General features: G+C 32.9%; 1 protein-coding gene across 1 annotated transcript; it reads right to left on the reverse strand.

Moving 5' to 3' along the window:
- Window positions 1-459: 459 nt before the first annotated feature.
- On the reverse strand, window positions 460-7094 carry LOC133873699 (cation/H(+) antiporter 20). Its single transcript, XM_062311442.1, has 4 exons — window positions 6785-7094; window positions 5644-6666; window positions 2114-3031; window positions 460-1124 (listed from the first exon to the last, which is right to left on the reverse strand). Exons 1-4 carry the CDS (start codon window positions 6962-6964, stop codon window positions 726-728), a joined length of 2520 nt encoding a protein of 839 aa, XP_062167426.1. The 5' UTR covers window positions 6965-7094; the 3' UTR covers window positions 460-725.
- Between the last annotated feature and the right edge of the window lie 16060 nt (window positions 7095-23154).

Below are 23154 nucleotides of genomic sequence, written 5' to 3' on the forward strand. Positions count from 1 at the left end.
AAGTTAATAATCAGGTGTGGCAGACAAAGAAAAAATTGTGAGCTCAAGTGGAAAACAAACAGAAGGCGGTGCGTGGGGCGCGTGGCGGTAGGTGGCGGCATGTTCTTGATGGCATGGAGTAGATTGGCAGACTCTATTCAAGAATCCGGTTTTTGTGTTTGAAACTGGCGGAAGTTGGCGGCGTGTGGCAATGCGTGGAACGCATGAAACGAACACAGAAAATCCAGGATGGCTCATGAGAGGTCTTCTGGGCACGTAGTCTCAACCAACGAGTAGATCATCCGTCTCTGATCCCAAATATGGTATTCATGGCGGGAAAGCACTGACTGAAGTGGCACATGGTGGCTGGGGCAGCGCGTGGAGCGGGTGCTCTACCCAAAAAAAAAAACAGTTTGGCGCGTGAGGGCGTTGTGGACCTTCTTAGTATACTAAACACAAAAACTTAACTTTGATACCATGTTAAAATAACAAGAAAATTTTGAATAGAATACTATATTTCTGTGTCTTAAATTGTGTACAAGAGATGCCATTTATAGTTGAATAAGTCAACCTATACAAATAAAACTAAATCGACTTATACAAAGAAATATAAATCGACACAAACTAGAAAATATAAAACAAGAAATTAATGTACGAAATAAATCAAATATGGTAAATTAGACACGTACGATAAATGCGAGAAGTATATTTTCGGAATATATTCTAACATACAGGAATCGTTTTGATCACACATAATCGTTTGAAGCATCTCTTACACTTGTCGAGGATTCATCATCGGCTGTGTACCTCTCGTCCCCGGCGTGCACTACCTTTGACAAGGGAGCCTCCTGTACATGGGCAAGATCATGCTGTTGAATAACAAGCACCGAAGACAGAATGCCATGGCCTGACGACGTCAACATGTCTCCGACAGGCCCCAACTCTGCGTGCTCCGCTTCCCGTTCTGCTAATCCAGCTACCATTGTTGATGGGAACCGACCCTTCCCTACAACTATAAGCTGGTACTCCCCGCTCCGCCCTACTGCTAACACCCCCTCCACAATGTTGCCTGCGACCTTTTCTGAATACTCTGCCACACCATCATACTTGCTCCTAAACTCACCAATGGCAGTCTCATCTAGCTCCTGAATATACATACAAATGATTTTAGCGCATATATACCACACATTTTGATTTATTATATTTGGTGTTCAATGCATTATATCTCTCATGCAATGGTAAATGAGTAGTTCTATATACAGAACATGATCATCTCCGGTTCAAATGAACTGGAGCCGGATCTTTAAAATGAGGGGTATAATTGTTCATTCATGTTTTTTTTTAGACAATTCTACCCCTCCTTTCTAGGAATTGTTTCCTCTCCAATTCAAATTCTGAATTTTCCATATACTGCACTCTCATCTCATTTTGCTCTTATAGCTCTCATTAGCCTTTAGATTAGTCTTTATTTAAAAATAAAAAAAAAAATTCAAAGGATGATAAGGATGAGGGTGTATTATATATTATTTCTAATGGTAAATACTAAACAATTAAAATATGAATCATATAATCATAAGAGGATTTTAATCCAACTAACATGCATGGCATCCCTCTAAGAGCATTCGCAATGAGCTATTTAAAATATTTATAAATTCAACGTTAAAAATTTATTGTAATTGATTTAGCTAGTTACTTTTTAAAATTATTAAACAATAAACTCTTTAAATATTTATCTACTTTAAATAAATAGTATTTTTTATTAATAAAGTTAACTGCCAATAGCACTTAATGCATTAAATTCTATTCAAGCCAAATTATTATAGCTCATTGTGAGTGCTCTAATAATTCATAACTATTTTTTTTTCTGGGTCTCTAATAATTCATGATTAATAAATTAATACTGTCAAATTAATAATTAAATGATTAAATTTATTTATTTTTTTAGCCTAAACCTTTGAAATAAATGGTTCAAACCCTAATTTCACACTTTACTTTATTTTAGTTAAATATTCTATATATTGACTTCAACTAAAATTGTAGGAATTTGAAGTAAAAGAATTAAAATTTCATAAAAAAAGAAATTAAACTTGTTTTGTATAAAATAATAACAATAATTGAAGAGGAAAGAGCTTACCTTTTCTGTCTCACGGTTCATTTTAGCGGTGGAGAAGCTATAATTCTGCTCGCTAACCTCGCTTGGTGCGAGCCGCAACATCACGCCGCTACTCTCCTTTCCTTCCTTCTCAACGAACCTTATAACGACAACTTTAACTGCTGGATGCTCCGCCATCCTCCCGCCCAACTCCAAGGCCTCCCGATCGTCAGGCCCACCAAAGAAGATTATGCAAACCCGTTGGGCCACAGAGGTAGTGGGCCCTGGATTCTGGGCCTCAGTGCCAAATCCACGGTCCACAAGCACAGCCACTGAGCACGGTGCATTCTTTAGCACCCTCTGATTCACTCCTCTCCAGCCATGGCCCACATTCTCCTCCGTCTTGTTGTCCTCCCCTGTCCACTGTTTGTGGAAGGGCAAGATGATCATGGTCACCCTCTTATCCTCTGCCACGTGGCAAATGTCCTGATGCATGGTAGACAACGCAGAGATTGCCGTTGTGGGCCGGACACTAACTCGGCCCAGTTGGTTGTAGGCATGGAATGCCCCAGCTACTCGGTCTTGCCAGTCGCCGCGGCGAATGCGATTGAAGAAGGGAAAGCCATTCCTCCGAGCACGTTGGACCATGATAATGGCAGAAGATCGTTCAGTGAGCTCCACGAGATGCATGACGAAGAGCTTCATAAGGGACTTGTTGGAGCTCCGGGTGGACTCGATGAGGCTAATGAGGGAGGGTACGTTTCCAGGGCCATGGACGCAGGCGAGAACGCGGAGCTCGTCCATGGAGTTGGGGGAGGAGGTCAAGTCACGCAGCTTCCGGTGAGTGCGGGTGGAGATGCCACGAGCTGGTTTGTAGATGGCCATGACTGTCGGAGTTGTGATGAAGGTGGTAAAGAGCGCCATGAGAACTAGAATGGCAAATATTTCATCGTTGAGCACCTGCTTTCAATACGTTAGAGAGCCAGAATCAACGCATTTACTCAATTACTCTTATTTTTGAATTAAATAGTTATAATTCTATTATCTCAACACATATGAATTAAAGAAGATAAATGTTTCTTTACATTTTTGGGGTTCAATGATGAATATATGGAACATATATACTAACTCATTGAAAATGTATGTGATTAAGATAGACCTTAAAATGCAAAGAAGCATGCATTTCTCAAGAAAGAACTATAATATACTTTTGAGTATTCACATTGGACTTTTTAAATTTTCTTTAAATTTAATTCTAAAAATTTACTTTATTTGATTTAGCTAGCTACTTTTCAAAATCACTAAATATCAAACTCTATAAATATTTCTCTACTTTATCTAAATATTCTATTTTATTGATGAAATGAAATTTTAAACTCTTGTACTAAAAATTTACTTTAGTTAAAAGAAAAGAAGAAAAAAGTATGAAAGAGAAAAAATTTTAACTTTCAACTCTTTGCATTTACTGACGAGACTTAAATTTAATATTGAGTAGAGCGTTTTTTAAATGATCTATTTTATAAGCTTTGTTAAAATTTGAGAAAAAAGTTAGAAGTAGAGAGTTCATCATGAATGCTTCAAAATGATTACCTTAAATAATAATAATAATAATAATAATAATAATAAAAAGTACACATATTCATCTCGAACTATCAAAAAATGTCAATATTCCCTTAAGACTAACAAAAAGACAAAAATGACCATATATTTTCTTCAATAAGACAAAAATATCATTATAAATTCGGAAAAAAAAAAAAAAAAAAAAAAAAAAGGAAAGAAAAGATTTAAAAAAAATATAAAAAAAAAAACAAAAAATTAACTGGAAATTATAAAAATAAAAAATAAAAAAATTACTTAAAAAAAAAAAAAAAAAAAAAAAAGAGAAACAAGTTTTTGTTTTTTTATAACTTTTGTTTTTTTTATAAAATTATTTTTTATAACTTCGTGGTGCGCCGTCAGTATCAGAAAGCAACTAATATTTATAAAAGTATTATTATTAAATTTTGATTAAATAATAATTTTAAAAATTACAAATCTGATTTGGTAGGATTAGGAAAATCATTACCATTAAGAAAAACTGGTGCCATACAATATTAAGAAGTGAATAAACGTCCAAGTCTGATAATAAAGCAAATTTTTCTGATCCATCGTCAGAAAAGGAAATGGATCGTTCAATATGTTTCGAGAAAGCGGGACAGTCCTTTATAGTAAAGAAGAGAAGGTAATTAAACAGGAAATTTCATGTCACAATTGCTTGTGTGGGTCCGCACCACAAAATGTGTGGGACAAATTTGAGAGACAGATTAATGATTTCTCATCACTTTAGTCTTTTGACACAAAAATAAAAAAGCGTCAGCATTTAGCAAAAGATGTGTTGTCGTATTGAATCATTGATGATGTCTCAAACGTTTTTTCACAGTGATGGACGGTTTTTTTTTTTTACACGTAACCTTATGAACTGTACAAGTGTCATCTCGTTGCATTTACACCGCATTATATATATATAAAAAAAAAAATTCTATATTGACATGACATTTTATATTTTTAATAAAAATAATAAAGAAAACACTAAAAACAGCTCTAATATTTCTCTAATCTCTAAGAAGAATAAAGAATTATTGCACTCGTCCATTCTGGTTTATATAAATTACGTTTTTTTTTTTTTTTTATTTTAATAATTTTCATTTGCACATTTCATTGTTCTTATTAAATATTATCCTTGGATGAATAAAAGTCGTGGTTTGCTGAGTATGGAAATTGGAAACCAGACGCGGTTCAAAAGTTATGAGAAATTGTATTAGAAATCATTGTATTTGCAACCATTTTGGTGACCAAACAGTGTGCTAACCAAACTCGGTCAATTACCCAAGGGCAAGAGGAAAAGATGACAAAATCGTCCTCTTTCTAAATGTTGACTAACAAACCAGAGACTGAGAGGAGAAGGCAAAGGCGAGGAAATTTCGAGGAGGAGAATTTTGACTTTCAAACCAAATTCATACATAAATTTCGTTCTTTGGTGTTCTTTAATTAGCATGTGTTTCAGATGCATATCATATATAGCCGGACTCAGCATTGACAAATTTGGGTTAAATTAAAAAATAAAAAATAAAAAAATAATTAGAGGTAAAATTTTAATTATTATTTTTAGTTTTTAGTTTTTTTCTTTTAAAAAAAAAAATCTGGGACTTGAAGGACCTAAATAGGTCTGCCCCTAATCATTGGCATGAGTTCCCATGAGTTATCCAATCGTTGCGAAAATGGAACTTATGATGAGGTGTGGACAGTCGACTTATGCTAAAAGTTTTTAAGTTAATAAAAAAAATAATTTTTGATGTTGAAAATGCAACTCATGAGAGCGCTGATCGATTGTCGCCCCTTTGAAAATGAAACACATGAGGTGGGATTATTAATTTATCTTAACAACTTAAAGCTAATAAAAATAAATGATTTCCGCGTGAGATTAAACTATTGGTTAATAAGGGACCGACAGATATGATATTTAATCAATAAATTAACATACTATAAATTATGTTAATGAAAGTAGTAAAAATATGTTTAAGAAAGGAACGAACCTTCTTCTCCCGGCCAATGTTGAGAACAATGAGCTCCACCAACCCTTTGGTATTCATCAGCACACCCAGCGTCAGCGATTCCTTCAGCGGGATCATAAACATCATCGCCACCACAAAAGTACCCAGAATTTTACCCGCGCAAGCTGTGAAAATAACCATCCCGAGTAGACCCCAAGCCCTTGCACCCTGGATTTTGGCCACGTCGGTCTTCAACCCGCTTGACGCGAAGTATAGAGGAAGAAGCAGGCCCGTAACGAAGTCCTCGATCCTTTCTATCAATCTGTCGGCGAATTCTCCTTTGGGGATTGTTAATCCGAATACGAACGCTCCGAAAATAGAATGGATTCCAATCAGGTCAGTGATAAACCCGGAAACCAGTACCCCGGCCAAAGTCAAACAGATATACGCTTCATCGACGACGTCGTGCTGAGGAGAGCACCGGCGGGCGACCCATTTCATCGCGGGTCCGATGGCGATCAGCATGAAAGCAACGAATGCGACACCGGAGAGGAGGACCCAGATTGCTATCAAGGGGCTCTTGTGGCTCCCGCCGGCACCGTTACCGGCAAGTGCCACGGCTAGAGCCAACAGGATCCATGCAGCAAGGTCGTTGAACGCAGCGGCGGCCATGGCTGTCTCTCCCAATTGGGTGGTTAGCAGTTTGAGCTCTGCTAGAATACGCGCGAGGACAGGGAAGGCGGTGATGGACAGCGCGACTCCCATGAAGACGAGGAATTGGCCGTAACCGACTTTGTCGGCTCCGTCGACGGTTTTCCGGAGGACGAATGCGACGCCGATGCCGCATACGAAAGGGAGGGAGATTCCAGCGGCTGCTATTCCAAAGGCTCTTCTGCCACTTCGACGAATCGAGCTTAGGTCGAGCTCTAGGCCTACGAGAAACAGAAAGAAAAGGAGACCGATATTGGCCACGGATTCAAGTATCGGAGTGCTCCATGACGGAAATATTCGATGCAAGTAGTGTTTGTTTCTTCCCAAAGTCGACGGTCCGAGCAGAATTCCACCCTGAAACACATACTTAGATTGTCAAGAACATATACATGTGTGTGTGAAAAGCCTAACTTTACCCGACCTGTTTCAATAAACCTACAAAAAAAAAAAAAAGAGAGAGAGAGAGACATACTACTATCTCAGCAATGACTTTTGGTTGGCGGAGGGGTTTGAAGAGAAAGGCGAGGAGGCGGCTGACGACAAGGATTAAGGTGGTTTGAACAATTAGGAGAGGGAAGGCAAAGTCTAGGGGATTATCGCCTTGCCAGGCTCCATTTGATGAGGTTTTGATGGAGGTTATATTGACCGCCATGTTTGTTACTAATAAAGCTAGCTTAATTGCTAGCTAGCTAGAGAGTATAGAGTTTTCTCTCTGTTTCTTCGATCGAAGGAAAAAGCTGTAGGGATATGGTAGTGTAGATAGATGGGTGGAATATGCAGAGGAGCTAGCTAGTTAAGCAATTTATAGAGAGAGATCACGTGCTCGGGGTACGGTTGCCCAAAAACGTAATTTGATGCGGAATTTGCTTCAACTAAAAGAGCATGGACCAGGATTCTCTCCGGTGGAGAGGAACAGGAGTACGAAATTGTCCCTCACCATAAGGGATCGGCTCTTCTTCGGTTGAAATTCAACCGGGTTTTAGTTAGGGTCGTTGGATTGGCCTGAGGTTAATTTTTGAACGGCTAAAAAAAGATAAATCACTTCAAAAGCTAGAGATGAAAGACGCTGTGGGTAAATTTCGGCCACCTAAAAAATAATAATCTGAGGGTCTTTCCCGAGAAAGTAAAAAAGGGAGAAAAAGAAACACGTAAAAGTAAAAACAGAAAAGCTGTAGAAAAGAACAAAAAGCATCAAGTATATAGCTCAAGAGTCACAAGCATCCTCAATTATCTGCACGGGCTGTAGAAACTTCAGTTAACACTGTCTTTAATTGCCATGTACTTTAACAGTCCCCCCGGAATCACCATCAACTTAGATTTCAACTCAGAAAAATGAACGGATGAGAGAGACCCTTAATTAGTAAACACATGCATGATCAGCAAGTTGATTAGTCATACAAATAAATTTAAGTGACAGATCACACCAAATAATTCCATTGGAAGGAAGAGTCTAGGAAATTGAATTTCTTTGAATAACATTCACAACCAGTAAAGCTACGCAGCAAGGGCTTATTTGTCAAGCAACAATATAGAACAATACAAAACAACAATTCTTCATGTACCTTTTTTTTTTTTTTTAAAAAAATTTTTCACTACTAATCAACATCAAAATATTCTCACTTTTTATATCACATCAATAATCTTTTATTACTATTCAAATAAAAAAATTTACTACAATATAAAACTTTTTCACTTTTTTATACAAATTTTTTTTATTTTATATCACATCATTACTTTTTATTAATTTCAAAACTAACAACTCACTACTTTATTCTTTTCTGTATACATTTTTGTCAAACAAGCCCATTTGGCACGCAATAAAGTGATACTATGCTTTAGTGCTTTTCTTGGAAACTACAGTCTAATTCTTAGCGCTCCGAGAAACTAGACTTTTTTTTACCCAAAAGTACTGAAAAGCCTAAAATGGGTTGTCTGTTGTCAGGGCAGCCTGCCCGATCAGAGTCACAATAGGTCCTTTAGAATAAAAACAAACCATGCTCAATAGGACCCTTTAGATACTACAGAACTTGTTTAGAAGGCCATCCAATGAGTAGTCGTGTGCTTATGCTTACATTACTGATTCACTGAAAATGCAATCTCTAGGCGATAGTAAGTGTGCAATACTGCACAGCCCCAACTACATGCATGTACTCAGTGGGATCAGATAAAACTTTACCATCGAATCTGGAAAGCTTGGTACCTTATGAATGGGAACTTGACAGGTTTTGCCCCATGCAATATGAACACTATGCAAACTATTAGAGATATAAAAAACGCGAAAAAGTTAATGAGTAAATGTTTAAAATTAAAAAATGAGGGACCATTTTTAAATTGCACGTTTACTCAAGAATTTAATATACATTTACCCTTATAATAATCCAACGGATATTCTGCTAAGCTATAATCTCGGATCAGCAGCTGCAATTCTATCTCTGATGTAATTTGAATTCAAACTATCAAGTTTTGGTATGGCTGAGACTGTGGTGCATGTTATCTAATAATGCAGTGTTATCTAGCATTCCAATTCTCTTGATCATCTTGATTTATCTCTTTAATTGGCACTCTTATTTATCTCTTTGCAATGTCACTCCTACCATTAGATTTTTGGATTAAGAGTATAGGTGAAATATCTTTTATATTCATGTATTTAAAAATCATTTAATTTTTAAATAATTAAAATTTTGAAAAAAAAAAAAAACATGGAACCCATATATGGCTTGTCCGTGGGTCAGCTGGGCAGTAATTTTTTTTTTCTTTTATTTTTAAATAGGAATAATTTAAGTATTTTGACATTATCTATTAGAATTTAACAGAAAATTATAACGAATGGGTGACATTGAAATTTTTTTGAAGTTAAATACACTAAATTGAGAGTTTTTGAACTTTATGACGTGATTGCTAAAGCAATGAAAATTCAAAAGGTTAAGTAAAGTTTCTCCTATATTTTTAAACAATATTAAAATCATGTTTTTTAAATTACTTTGTCTTAATTTTCAGGGAAAAAACAAATGCAAACTATCATATATGTAAGTTTTCTTTTTATTTTATTTTATTTTATTTTATTATTTTATGAAAACGATTTCAATTTCTCGTTTTATCTAATAAGACAATTAAATAGGTTCTTGTCTTTTCACAACCTTAAACGAGACCGCACTACAATTATATATATAGTTCACTATAATCACTTTTTTCTAACCCTTTGAAAGATGAGACAAGAAATCCAAAGATAACTTTAAAAAGGTAGATGACGATTACATAAAAGAAAAGCCAAGGGAAAAAAGGCAGCTAAAAATAAGAAAAAAAAAATAGTAGTTACTTTTTTATAATCCTCAAATTGTTCATAAATATACAAGAAAAAACTTGAAGTCCCTACATTGACTCAAGAGTTGTGGGAAAATATACGAGTAAGGTTAAAAAGATGATTCTTGTCCTTTTTATATCCTTCTAAATGTTATGTGATTTTTAAAATTATTATTATATCAAAATTTAATAATGATTATCTCAAATTTAATGATAATTTTAAAATACACATGACATTTGTGTGGACATAAGAAGAACAAGAGTCCTCCTTATAACATTACTCAAAAGAGACATGATACATATACATCTTTTGCACATCTCGTGTGCATATTTAAAAAAAAAAAAAAAAAAACTCTAATTATAAAATCTGTAGAACGTACATATATAAAATATTTAATAGTTAATTTTAAAATAAATGTATTAAAAATATATAAAATATGTAAAAAGATCATTTCTCTACTCAAAATATATATACATTTATATAACACATTTGTCATCCATCTAGCATTACTCTCTCTATATATATAAAACACATTGGGGACTCAACGATCATTTTGCCTCTCATTTTTAACTTATAGAATTATTACGCGACGAAAACACTAAAACTTCACCATCAAAAAACAGATCTGAGAGTTCATTTCTCTTTTTACTCCCCGCTCCTACCCTCCTACTCCCATTCTAATTTTTTCTTTTATTTTGTAGGTGTTCTCCAACCAAATCAGCAATTGTGACATCTCCGCTATGCATCCATTCATCCGAATTGTGTCGTTCATCTCCTCCATGACCTTTTCTACTGTTTGCTGGTTGTGTTTTTTATTTGAATAAGAGTTTTCTTCTCTTTGGATCTACACTTATGGGCGATCTATGGGATGAAGGTTAGTCAGGTGCGAGAGATTATATTTCATGGCCTAAATAGTTCGATGTGAAGAGTTATCTCTCACGATCGGTTTAAATAAATTTTTCTAGAATATTTGGCTACCCTTGTCTTAGATCTTATTTGCCCGGAGCAGATCTGCTCTTTAACTATTTTTGTACATAAGTTAGCAGAAAATGAAAGTCATAGATAGTACTTTATTATCAAAATTTTGTTTGTATCTATGACTTTGTAACCTCATAACATGTGACTATAATTTTACAGAATTTTATACTTTACAATATAAATGTTTTATGCTCGTAATCTTTGATCAATAAAATGCCATATCTTCCGTTAAAAAAAACTTTCAGGTATATTGAGGCTTATCATTAGTTTGACTTCAAAATATAAGGTATAACCTAGAGATGTTATATTAGTTAAAGAACTAAGGTGATGCTGAAAATAATGGAGGCTTAAAATTCAAAGGTAATGCTTAAAATATGTGCTTAAAATACAAATCTATTTATAATACAAATCTATCATATTCAAAATTCAAAATAACCATACAAGGAAAATAATAAATCTTTGAGATGCTACGTGATAGCTTCCTTAAATGAGAGTTGACAGGGGACAAATTTGCAGGGCCTTGATTGAATAGAAAAATAAATCTTCGAAATGCTATGGAGTAGCTTCGTTAGGTGACAGTTGACTAGGACCTGATTTGAAAGGCCTTGATTGATTGGGAGTAGGTTTGAGAGTATTGACATCTCCTTGATTTCCACCAATAATTAGAGAAATCTCATATTTATATTTATTTTGTATCAAGTAATATTATAGTTATTATATTCTCCTTATTTCTATCGATAATTAGAGGAATCTCATATTTATATTTATTTTGTATCAAGTAATATCATAGTTATTATGTTCTCCTTGATTTCCACCAATAATTAAAGAGCTAGGGACAGTTGGCCAAAGCAAACACCGACACCATGCTTTTACAATAGGGAGATGATTAGGGTACAACCCAACTTAGACACAACACTCGCTCATAATGAGTTGGAGCCCATGTGTATGAGCTCCACCTCATTGTGAGTAGGTTATGCTCAAATTGTACAAAGGAGTTATACATTAGCATTTCCCTTTACAATATGCTTTTTCTTATCTTTTACGAATAAGTTAATTAAAAATTATAACCAATTTCTAAAAACATAAAATTCAACAATCTTTTATTTTCCTCTTTCGATAATGTTAGTGATGTAGGACAAGATTTTCATCTTATTTCTTAGAGATTGTTATTATCGAGAAGGTCTAATTTGACATTGGAATTATTGTTAAATGAGCTTATTTAAGAACAATCTTACTATCGAGCAGGGAGCTTTACCAAAAGATCATTAGTAAACCGGGATAAAGTGATTTTATGGTTGGTACCGAGCATTAGGTTCTGACGAGTAAAGTATTTTAAGTGGGACATACTATATCGGCGACACCAAGTGGACATGAGGACAGTTACCATCTGGCACTAGAAATACAAAAGGAAAGGGCTTCTAGCGGGGTCGATGCAGGGTGGGAAGCTGAGACAAGACAACCACCCGAGGCCGAGACAAATAAAGAATTCCGAGGCCAAGGCGACAAAAGTATATATCACGAGGCCAAGACGGTAAGGGTATCTCGAGAGTATTTTGAGGCCGAGACGACAAGGGTATCCCTAGAGTATTCGGAGGCCGAGACGACTAAAGTATCCCAAGAGTATTCCGAAGCCAAGTCGGCTAAAATATCCCGAGATCGAGACGGCCGGAGTATCTTGACTAATATAACTAGAAGATTGCCGAATAATAAAGATTGTCGTATTGACGTAGCTAGGAGATCTCTTGATTTGTCAACTGCCAACAAGTTAAAGACCAAGAAGGAAATAAGAGATTATTGACAAATCTCATAATTCCTCTTTTAGAGGAATCCCATATTTATATTTACTTTGTGTCAAGTAATATTATAGTTATTATATTTTCCATAATATTATCCTTTGGCACCAAGTATTTAATTTCCATATTATGCTTATTTGCGTTTATTTCCAGTCTTAGGATATTTTATTTTATTTTTGTAGCTGTTAGAGCTTTACTATAAGTTTGGACTATTTGTATTAGAAGAAAAGATTTTGTTTTGCTTTTTTATTAATAAGAATTCAGTTTTCCCCTTCAACGTGTTTGTTGAATTTTGTGCTTTAAGAACACAGCTTTTTGTTTACGTCTATTGCTTCCGCTATGTATACGTTAGTTCGGATTGTTTTTGGTTGGTTGTGGTTGTTTCAAACACGACCACACATGGGTTGATTCTTGAAAAAAGAGAAAGAAATTAGACCAAATAGTTTGTTGGGATATGCCGGCAAGAGACAGCTCTGATGCCTATGTCAAATGTGATTCGAAGGTAAAAGATGGCTAGAACCAAAATAAAGAGTTTTTAGACTTAAGAGAAAATTGGCCAAAATCCCCATACCTTGGATGAGTGTCGTTTTTATAAGAGTCATATGTTGATCGTAGCCACGATGACTAATCCCTACACCCCATGCCTTCAGGCTAGAAGAGGGTGTTAGCAAGGCTAGGCATTACATGTCAATAAGCTATGGTGCTTTCGTTCCTCGATTTGAGGAATTGAAAGGACGTTGGTCACGTCTAGACACTATAGATCACCATGTGCACTGTAGTCGTACTCTGGAATCGCCAGACGAAGGAGATAGTCAAAAGATCTCATTTTTAATGCGGGTCCAATCAACTTTCGACGGATCCTTGTGATCCAGGTTGAAGGGTACTTTTGATGTGGATCGTGGCAAACATCTGGATCCGATCCCCAATCGTCAGTAAGCTCTAATGAGCAAGAGAAATGGATGTTCCGACTAACACTCGAGCTCCTAGCTAGCAGACGTTATTAGTGGGCTCTGATCGCTGGCGGACTTCACTCGACCAATTCATTTAATTACAATTGAGCTTAAATCGGGCAACTGGCCCAATCTCCCAACGGATAATGATTCAACCATTATCTTTCATTGCCGAAAAAGAGGACTTCGAGGATTGAATATTTCGTGCAACGACTTTAATTTCTTTAATATTTTTCATGTAATCTAGCATTCCTCATCAAAGTTCCTCACGATACATATAAGTACGTACGTAATGCATTGAATATTAAGCGAAGTGATCGCATGCAATTGGTTATTGTACTCGTCGCTTGGTTCCTAGACGTCTCCCTTTAATTATCACCACGTTAATTATTTGTCTCACCAAAGTCCAAGTTTCCATTCATATCTGCCCAATTAAATGTGATAGATATATATATATATCTCACCACTTGCGTGAACAAAACTGTGAGGATATCTTCTTAATTTGCTTGCTAAAACGTACGTCTAAATCTTCACGGTTATCCTGCCAAGAAGCTGGTCAAAGTCATTTCAGCTTTAGTGACAGGGGCATTGTCAGAAATTTTTATTAAAAATTATTAAATTATGAATGAAAAATAAATTGAAATAGAAAGTCAAAGCATGAATAATAAATTAAGATTAAAGATTAAATTAATATAAAAAAAAAAAAATTACTATTCATTTAGTATAAAAAAATAAAAATAAAAAATAAACCAAATCAAACACGACATTCTACCTCAAACGTGTTGTTTCTACTTTTAGGTTGCTGTCCTTAGAGCACTAGTATAACAGTTACCCTATATTGGTTCCCTTCCTCATATTTAGAAAAAATTTCATAAAAAATATCAAAAAATCTCTCACAACAGATGCCCTATATTTAGATGAGGGGTTGGAAATGAATAGTGATTCCCAATGTATACGTGTCTACTATTCATTCCCTAAGTATTATTTTAATATAAAAGAAGTATAATTAATTGATATAGGGAAGAGAGAAAAAATAGGAAAAAGAGAACAAGAATAAAATAAGAGTAAAAAAATAATATTTAATTGATATAAAAAAAATATAAGAAAATCTATTGTGCAGTATTTTTTTGTTCTTTAAATATAAAAAAAATGGTTGAAAATTTGATATTAGTACAACGTTAAAAACTCTTGTAAGTTGGTTTTGAAGATTATTGTTTATGCTTTTTTTTTTTCTTTTTTTTAATGACAAATTTGAGTTGTTTAAAATTTTGGTATAAAATGATTTTTGTTATAATAAAGCCAAAGGTCAAGCGGGTCGAGCTTAATTATTTTGACCAAATATATAAATTTAAATATATATTATATTATAAATAAAATAAAAAAATTAAAAGAAGGGCGGCCATCTCCGGTTCACCAATACCGACCATTCCACAGGTAACACGTGACCTCTTCGCTGTGAAAGCAAAATCAGCCAAATTGCTGGTCAACCCAAGCGGCGCCGACCACAGACATGTCACATGTTCGGGGCTCCCTGTGCCTGGGAGTTGGAGGACGAGGGGCAGTAGTTTTGTACGTGGGAAAGGATAAGTCAATCAATCAATCGTGATCTTTTCAGATTCACTACGTCGGCCGTGGATCATGCCGATTCATGCGTAAACAACAAATAATAAAAAAAATTACCTTAGGTAAAAGTTTTATTTACCATTGGTCTTTTCTTTTACTTTCTTTTTCTCATTAACTATTCTTTATTTTAATAGTTGGTGATAGAAAACAATAAATTAATTGAATTCGAAATTCCTGTTTTGGTGTCATGTTAAATAATAAATTTAAATTGACTAAAATAATAAATTTAATTATTTAATTAATATTAAATCAACAAAATTTTATTAAAGTAACAATTTGTATTCGCGTATCAAAGCATGTGTATAAAATTATGTTTGTCAACTTTAATTCGATTTATTTAATTAAACGGATTAAACTTTTCAATTATAATCTCATAATTTTGTATTGGATTCATGTCAAGTAAGCAGATCATGTCAAAAATTGTCGGTCATTATGTCATATAGCGAGTTCGAGTCGTTTCGAAGCATAAGTATAAAGTTATATAGGTCAACCCTAACTTGACCCATTTAATTAAATAGGTCAAACTCATCAACCATAATCCTGTAATTTCGAATTAAGTTCATATTAAATTTACAAATCGTGTAAAAAATTATCAGCTTTAAAACTAGCACTATATAGTAAATGGTGGTTCATTCAATTGCTTATTTTAGAAGTTAAAAGTGATCGGGTCTATTTGACAACTACTTATCCTTTTTCTTTTTCCTTTATATTCAAAAAAAAAAAACGTAAACAACTTTTCTCGCAAACACTCACAAAAAGCTCAAAACTATTCGCAAAAAGCTCAAAATTATTCAACCCTCCTATTTTCTTAATGTGTAAACAAGGACGAGGCCGGGGTGGCCCCTGCCCACCCAATTTCCTAAAAAAAAAAATTATAAGGTAAGAAAAAAAAATTTAAAAAATGTAAGGTAAAAAATAAAAATTTAGCTTATTGGTCCCTACCCATTTTTTTTTTTTACCATTAGCCCCTACACCCATAAGAGCTTTTAGCTCTGTTTTTATGTATAAGGTTTGGAAATTGCAAAATTAACGATCTTAATCTTGTTTCTGTGTGCTTGAACAGTGAGATGATGAGTTTTGATGGAGTACAGGTCCATTACAAAAAATTTAGCTTATTGACCCCTACGAAAAAAAAATTTTGGCCATTAGCCCCTCCACTCATAAAAACTTTTGGCTCTGTTTCTATGTATAAGGTTTGGAAATTGCAACATTAACTATCGTAATCTTGGTTCTGTGTGCTTGAACAGTGAGATGATAAGTTTAGATGGAGTACATGTCCACCACAAAATGCAACTTCCAGTACAGGTCGATGCAATAATGTAGTGTAAAGTGCCATATCCAATAAGGTCTCCCGATCTACCCACAAACTTTCTTCTTTGTCGACGAACAATCACATGACTCCTGCAAAAGGGTGTCCAAAGTAAACAATAGCCATTCGTGTCATGGACCAGAATTTGGATTTAACATAAAGAACCCTAAAGCGATCTTTATCTAAATAACCAGCCATCAATTAGCTGCACGTAGTGCTAAAAGATGTCAAAAGTCACGTACAAAATGCAAATTGACAGTTTTTAAGTGGAATTATACTGAGTCCATTAATCCAGCTCAGTCTGATGCACACTTCCACTCTACACTTTGACAGAGTCTAAACATTGATGAGTAAATTGAGTAATGCTACTCTTTACATATATTTTATATTAGTTGACATAGCATGTTTTAAGTGACGTCTCATATCAGTCACTTCAAAAACATACCACATGCCCACATCAATCTATGTAAAATAGGTGTAAAAATCACTTAATAAATGACACGTGTCATTCTTTTAATATATATATATATATATATAAAACTACATACTTAAAAAATTAAAATTATTTTTTTAAAAAAAAAAAGAAAAAGAAAAAAGAAACGGGTGAAAAGGGCAACCAACCCTTGTAGGAGGGGGGTGGCTCAAGGTGGCTCACACGCTACCCCTAGTCCTTGGGGTGGTCGTGTTTTACCTCCGGCCACTCTTGGGGGTGGCATGGCTACCACCCAACTATCTTTGGGAGTGACCCGCAAGTCATCCCATTTTTTTTTAAAAAAAAAATTAATAATAATTAATTTATATATATATATATATATATATATACATAAAAGAATTACATGTTTCATCATTTTATTGGTGCCAACGTGACACACTAACAGAATTCGTCATGTGTTTTGAAAGAATTTGACTGCGATAACTAAATTGTTATTTTGACCTATCCTAAAAACTTTTGAATTATTTTTTGTACTACAAAAAAATGATTTGTAATTTAAGCCAATCACAATAATTAATTTAAATTTACCCTTATAAAATAGGCATGGTCTTTTCAACTTTACAGGCTTCCAGAAGTGTGTAAAGAAGAGTTAAATAAGATTATTATTATAGGTGGGCGGTAAAGTGCTGGCTAACAAAAATGCAAATTTTTTGATTAATTGATAAACGATGCATTACTCCTCAACGTTACCATAATTAATTAAATGCCTTGGCTTTCTTTTTCTTTTCTTTCGTTATTAAAAAGCGGTCATTAAAAGCACATGAACGACCGACCTAAGGACGAGACCTTCTAATTTTATGTTAAATTACCAATATAAATTGATAAAAATATATATATATATAAATTCTTTATAGACTATTTTAATTAAAATAAGAAATAAATCACGTGAAAATTAAGGTTTAAACTCAAGACGTTTTAAATTTTCAATTCTATCCATGACTAAGCAGTGTGATCAGGATAATTTAATTCCAATTCTATATATATATTTCTTTTTTTGGAGGATTTGGGTACGTAATTTAATTCCAATTCCATGTACCACCAGATTCAAAGAGGTCATTGTTAGAAAATAACCATAGCTTTGGATTATTGAGAGAAATTTGGATTGACTGTTTATCATTTCTTGACAAAAGATTGATTGACGGAAATAATTAAGTAGAGAAAACTGAAGGAAAAAATAAAAATTATCTTTAATCTAACACGCGAGAGTGACAGGGATAAATAATTTCACCAAGTGGCCAAGTGACGGAGAGATGAATAATACTACGTACTATTCATACTAAATTTTCATATCCATTAATATGGTGTGTTTTAACTGATTTTTTTTTTAATTATTTTTTATTATTTTTCCGAGTAATTGATATGAGAACCTAGTACGTAAGTCACTTAAAATACATTACATTTGTTGGAAATTACTCACCAATTCTCACAAACTCACTCACCAATTTTGTTTCACCTTTCTCTCTCACATGATCAACACACTTTTTTCCTTTTTTCTCTTATTTTCTTCTCCCATCTCCCATCTCTCACGCACGATAATGTCCTTATTTTATGGACATGAAGGATTCTTTGTAAAAAGATTAAAAAGATTAAATAGAGAAAGAATAAAGAAATATTAAAAAATATTATTTAAATATAATAATGATAGTAAATAATTAAAATGGTGAGGGTGCTGGAAAAATTTTAAAATTGTGGCTCACCAGAATAAAGAAAAATGATTTTTAGCTATTTTGATGAGGGTACTAGGAATGCTTTACAGTTTCTATCTGTTGAAAAAGTAGTTAGAAACTATAAATATTACTGTTAGAAAAACAGTTGTACACATTAGAAAAATACACAAATAAACAATAAATACACAAGTAAATATTATTGCTAAGTGCGTCTAAAGTGACTAAGTGGCACACGTGCGCGCAAAGACCCGCACAAAATTAGCACATGTGTATGTACTCAAAATAAACTTTAATTTTTATAAAATAATTTTCAACAATATTAGCCAATATAAAGCTGGAATAAAAATTTATCATGAAGAGTATCTTTACTCGAAAGAAATAGGTTAAATCGCACTCTTAGGCATGGGATGTTGCGGCTATTATTGATTGGAAAATGATACATGTGCTCATGGTACAGTAAGACCTACTCTATTGTGTCTTGTGATAGTACACTTATTATGCACCATGAGTATTTTAAACATTTCCCTTACTGATCTATGTCAAAATCAAGCTCGAAAAAAGAAGCATATGTTTAAAAATAATAATAATAATAATATAGGTACGTTAATTGTCATCAATCAATTTCATTTGCCAATCGCTTAAATAATAATAATAATAATAATAACATCCACATATTCCAGCCGCCATAAAGCACCGAGAAACTGAAAAAAGTTTAGGCAAAAAAATTCAAACATAATTTAATTATATACATACATACATACATGTATAATTGTATGCATATATTCCACCTTTTAGAATTTTTTATAACATTAATCTTTTAATTTTTATTCTATAATTTTTTATTATGATTCTATGTTTATAAAAATGATTATTAAATAGTACGGATAAAGTCCCGCGTAGGACTTCACGTCCACACCAAGCTAACCCATCGTGGAGGTTGATGACACTAGTAAAGATCATGGAAACGTGGAGCACTCTAGACGTGGGTAGTTTGACAGCTGCAGTTCCTGGCCATGTGAAAGACCATCTAGACATGGGTAGTGGACTAGTGGTGTGATCCAGTTATTCATGAGTAGTTATTTAGTGCATGGGTAGTTTTTATTCTCAATTACGTAGCTCAAAGTATAAGATGGGTTCTAGAATGTGTACAAGGTTCAACCCTAAGTGTATTCATTTGTGGTCTTTCTTATCCGAAATTAAAGGAGTTTATTATCTATTAACTCTCTTTAATTTTGTGCAAATTATCGAGAGTTCCTACCGATGTATAATATACAATAATATAGAACAATCATAAATAATTCTTAAAGAACTAGTTTCAAATATTACAATCTCTTTATATTGTTTGATTTTTTTTTTATTATTATTTCACAAGAGTATGGATAATTGTTTTTTGGTGTTTTACAATAAACCTTTCTAATCTCCTCAAACTACCAAAAAATGTCAATGTCCCACTAATGACAAAAATACCCTTCATAAAATTATTAAAATAAAATAAAAACTAAAAAAAATTATTAAAAAAAATATAAAATAACAAAAATTTATTTCAAAAAAAAAAACTTTTTTTTTTCATTTGTTTATTTTTTTAAAAAAAATAATTTTCAGTTATTTTTTTCTTCTTTTTTTTTTTAAAAAAAAAATTGTTCTTTTTCATTTTTTTAATTTAATAAAAAACAGGTTTTTGTTTTTTCTTTTTCGTTTGTTTTTTTTTTAAAAAAAAATGGTCTTATAATTTTCAGTTATTTTTTTGTTTGCTTTTTTTAAAAAAAAATTAAAAAAAAAAAAAAAGAAGGAAAAAAACAACAAACAAACAAAACGTTCATTTTTTTTTAATTTGTTTTTCTTTTTTTTAAAAAAAAATAATTTATTTTTTTTTAAAAAAATAATTTTATATTTTTTTAATTTTTTTGTTTTAATTTTTGTTTTTTTGAATTTATAAGGACATTTTTGTTTTATTCAAAAAAATTTATGGTCAATTTTGTCCTTTTGCTGGTCTTAATAGGGGATATTGACATTTTTTGGTAGTTTGAGGAGGAACATTAACATAATCGGTAGTTTGGAAGGTACATTGACAAATGAATGGTAGTTTCCCAAAAAAAGGTTTTAAGTCCCCATCTATTTAAATATTAAGAAAATGATTAAAATGAAGTTAGGAGGCTGTAAACTTGTTATATTGTATGAAAACTTTGTTAAGTAGACATACGTCCAACTCTCATTAGCACTCTCCCAAGAGATAGTTCAATTGGTTGGGGACCACGCCTCATGTAGCAGAGGTCATTAGTTCAAATCCCCCTTCCCCTCTTGTGTAAAAAAAAAAAAAAAAAAAAAAAAAAAAAAAAAAAAAAAAAAAAAAAAAACTCTCATTAGCACTCTCACGGTAAAATCATGTTCCTTAAAAAAGTGCATCCCAATCCTAATTTCTATTCAATCGCTTCTAAAAATTGTGCTCTTCAGTGGTGCTTCAGAAACAAATGAGAGAGTGAGAAAGATCAATCTTGGCGTCGCCCGGACTTGAACTGGAAACCTTCAGCGTGTTAGACTGACGTGATAATCAACTTCACCACGACACCGTTCGCTTTTCTGAAAATACATTTATTTATATGAACAACACATTTCTTATCTTTTACTCCATTTATTTACCAACGGTCCAAACACTATCTTGCACTCTTCCATAAGCTCTAAACTACGGATTAAGATCGCCTACAATTATTCGTTTGAATTTAAGAATATTTGGTAGGTAATTATGAGATACTATTTATAGGACTCACCTGAAAATATAAAAAATTTTGAACTGTCCAACCACTTGTCCGATCAGATAGTTTTCATAAGTAGTCTCTCACAATCACTTATCCGAATCTGAAAAAATTCGAACAAATAATTATAGACGATCTTGATCTATACACCACACCCACCACTCTGGTCACAACCTAAGCCACTCTTTGCTCATATGAGTGCAAGTATGTATTAAAATTCACAGTAATTATTTGTCTAAATTGTTGACAATTTGTCAAAATTTATTTGAACAGGTAAGCCTTATAAGATCTCTTTTACTTTTCCTACTCAAATTACTATCAATTCGGATAAGTAATACTTGTAAGTTAAATTTTCAGAAAGGACAAAAAAAAATTGAAAGAAGAAATATAAATTAAGTAGTGATTAACTTGTGAGTTTAATGTGTTATTAATTATAATAGATTTTTGGTTTATGTTATGTACGTACACAAACTTCAACATATTTGTAACGTTACAAGAGCAGCGTTACGGAGAAATATACATTTTCGAAATTCATTCAAAAAAAAAAAAAAAAAAGTGTTTTTTCATGACACACTCATAAAAAATTACTTTTTTTTTTTTTAATGAATTTCGAAAAAAAAATGCTTCTCTTAAGCATTAGGGTCAAAAGTTGTAAAGCGACATAGGAATATGTGAAACACGTGACAAGGCAACGAGTATATAATTACAAGTGTACCATAAAAAAGTACTTTTTTTTTTCTTAATGAATTTTAGAAAGAATACTTCTCCCGTGCATTAGCCATGTTAGAAAGGTCAAAAGTTGTAAAGCAACATAGATATATGTGAAACACGTGACAAGACGACGAGTTGAGACTGAGCACGTTCACTCCCAGCTTCATGTTATGATGCACGTGGTTGGATAGTCTTTAACGTCTGTGAACATGAATGCCCTCCTTTAATTTTCTGATGAAAACTTTGAGCCTTTTGGCAGCCTCGTGTGTGTGATGCAATGGTGAAGAAAGACAAATCAGGAAAACGGGAGAATAAGTTTTCTTAGCAACGTGTGGATGATTATGTGCTATCAATTCAAAATGATTAATTAATTTAAGAAATTTTTAGAATTACGTATGAAGTTTAGTTTTTCTTAATAAAAAATTAATATAAAACTTAATATTCATAAATGTTTTTATAATCCACTTACTATACATGAGCTAATAAAAATATATCAAAATTTAACCTTTAAAATCAATGTTTAGTCTTTAAAATTAAGTGTTTTCAACAAAGCATCTCCTTACCTGCAATTTAAAAAAACAAATTTTTTGCGTTTTCAAATTATAATTTTTTTAAAACACAATTTCCAAACAATTTATTTTCGATAATTTAAATTAAAATCGCACTTTTAATTTACGAAATCTCAATCCCACGCACCCTTAAAATCCACCAAAAGGATTGCAATTCAAATGTCTGATGACTCGTTCTACTGTCTCGATGTTTAATGACTCCTATTTAATAATTCCAAAAATGTTCTATTCAGTAAGTTGAACGTATGGATCAAATAATGTATACAAGTTACGAATGAGTGTAATTATCTTACAGTATTTAAGCTCTGGTTATTATTATTGAAGTATATAGTTCAATAAAGTTTTAAATATATATATATATATAAATAAATAAATTTTACTGTAATATTTATAAGATAATAGTAATAGGGCAATGTGAATAATGTATAAAAATTCTCCAAAGGTAGTTTAATCAGCTGATGATCACATTTTTTTAAACGAAAATCACTAGTTCGAATCTATCTTTCATCTTGTATGAATATATTAAAATAATAATAATAATAATAAATATATGATAATGCATTTATCTAAGCGGAGGACATATCCTACCAATTTACCAAAGCTCCCCTTTCTAGGTGGATTTCTGCTGCCATTGAGACCCTTAATTGGGAAAGGAACGATGATCGAATGGCACCAGCTTCAACCCTCAAACTCATGAA

This window comes from Alnus glutinosa, chromosome 7 (genome assembly GCF_958979055.1).
Source record: "Alnus glutinosa chromosome 7, dhAlnGlut1.1, whole genome shotgun sequence".
Taxonomy (NCBI): domain Eukaryota; kingdom Viridiplantae; phylum Streptophyta; class Magnoliopsida; order Fagales; family Betulaceae; genus Alnus; species Alnus glutinosa.

Excerpts from the sequence above, each read along its gene's own strand:
- LOC133873699 (XM_062311442.1), bottom strand. The coding sequence starts at position 6,964 with ATGGCGGTCAATATAACCTCCATCAAAACCTCATCAAATGGAGCCTGG. Across the intron at positions 3,032-5,643 it reads ACATTGGCCGGGAGAAGAAG|GTGCTCAACGATGAAATATT; the intron begins GTTCGTTCCTTT and ends TATTGAAAGCAG. Across the intron at positions 1,125-2,113 it reads TGAACCGTGAGACAGAAAAG|GAGCTAGATGAGACTGCCAT; the intron begins GTAAGCTCTTTC and ends ATGTATATTCAG.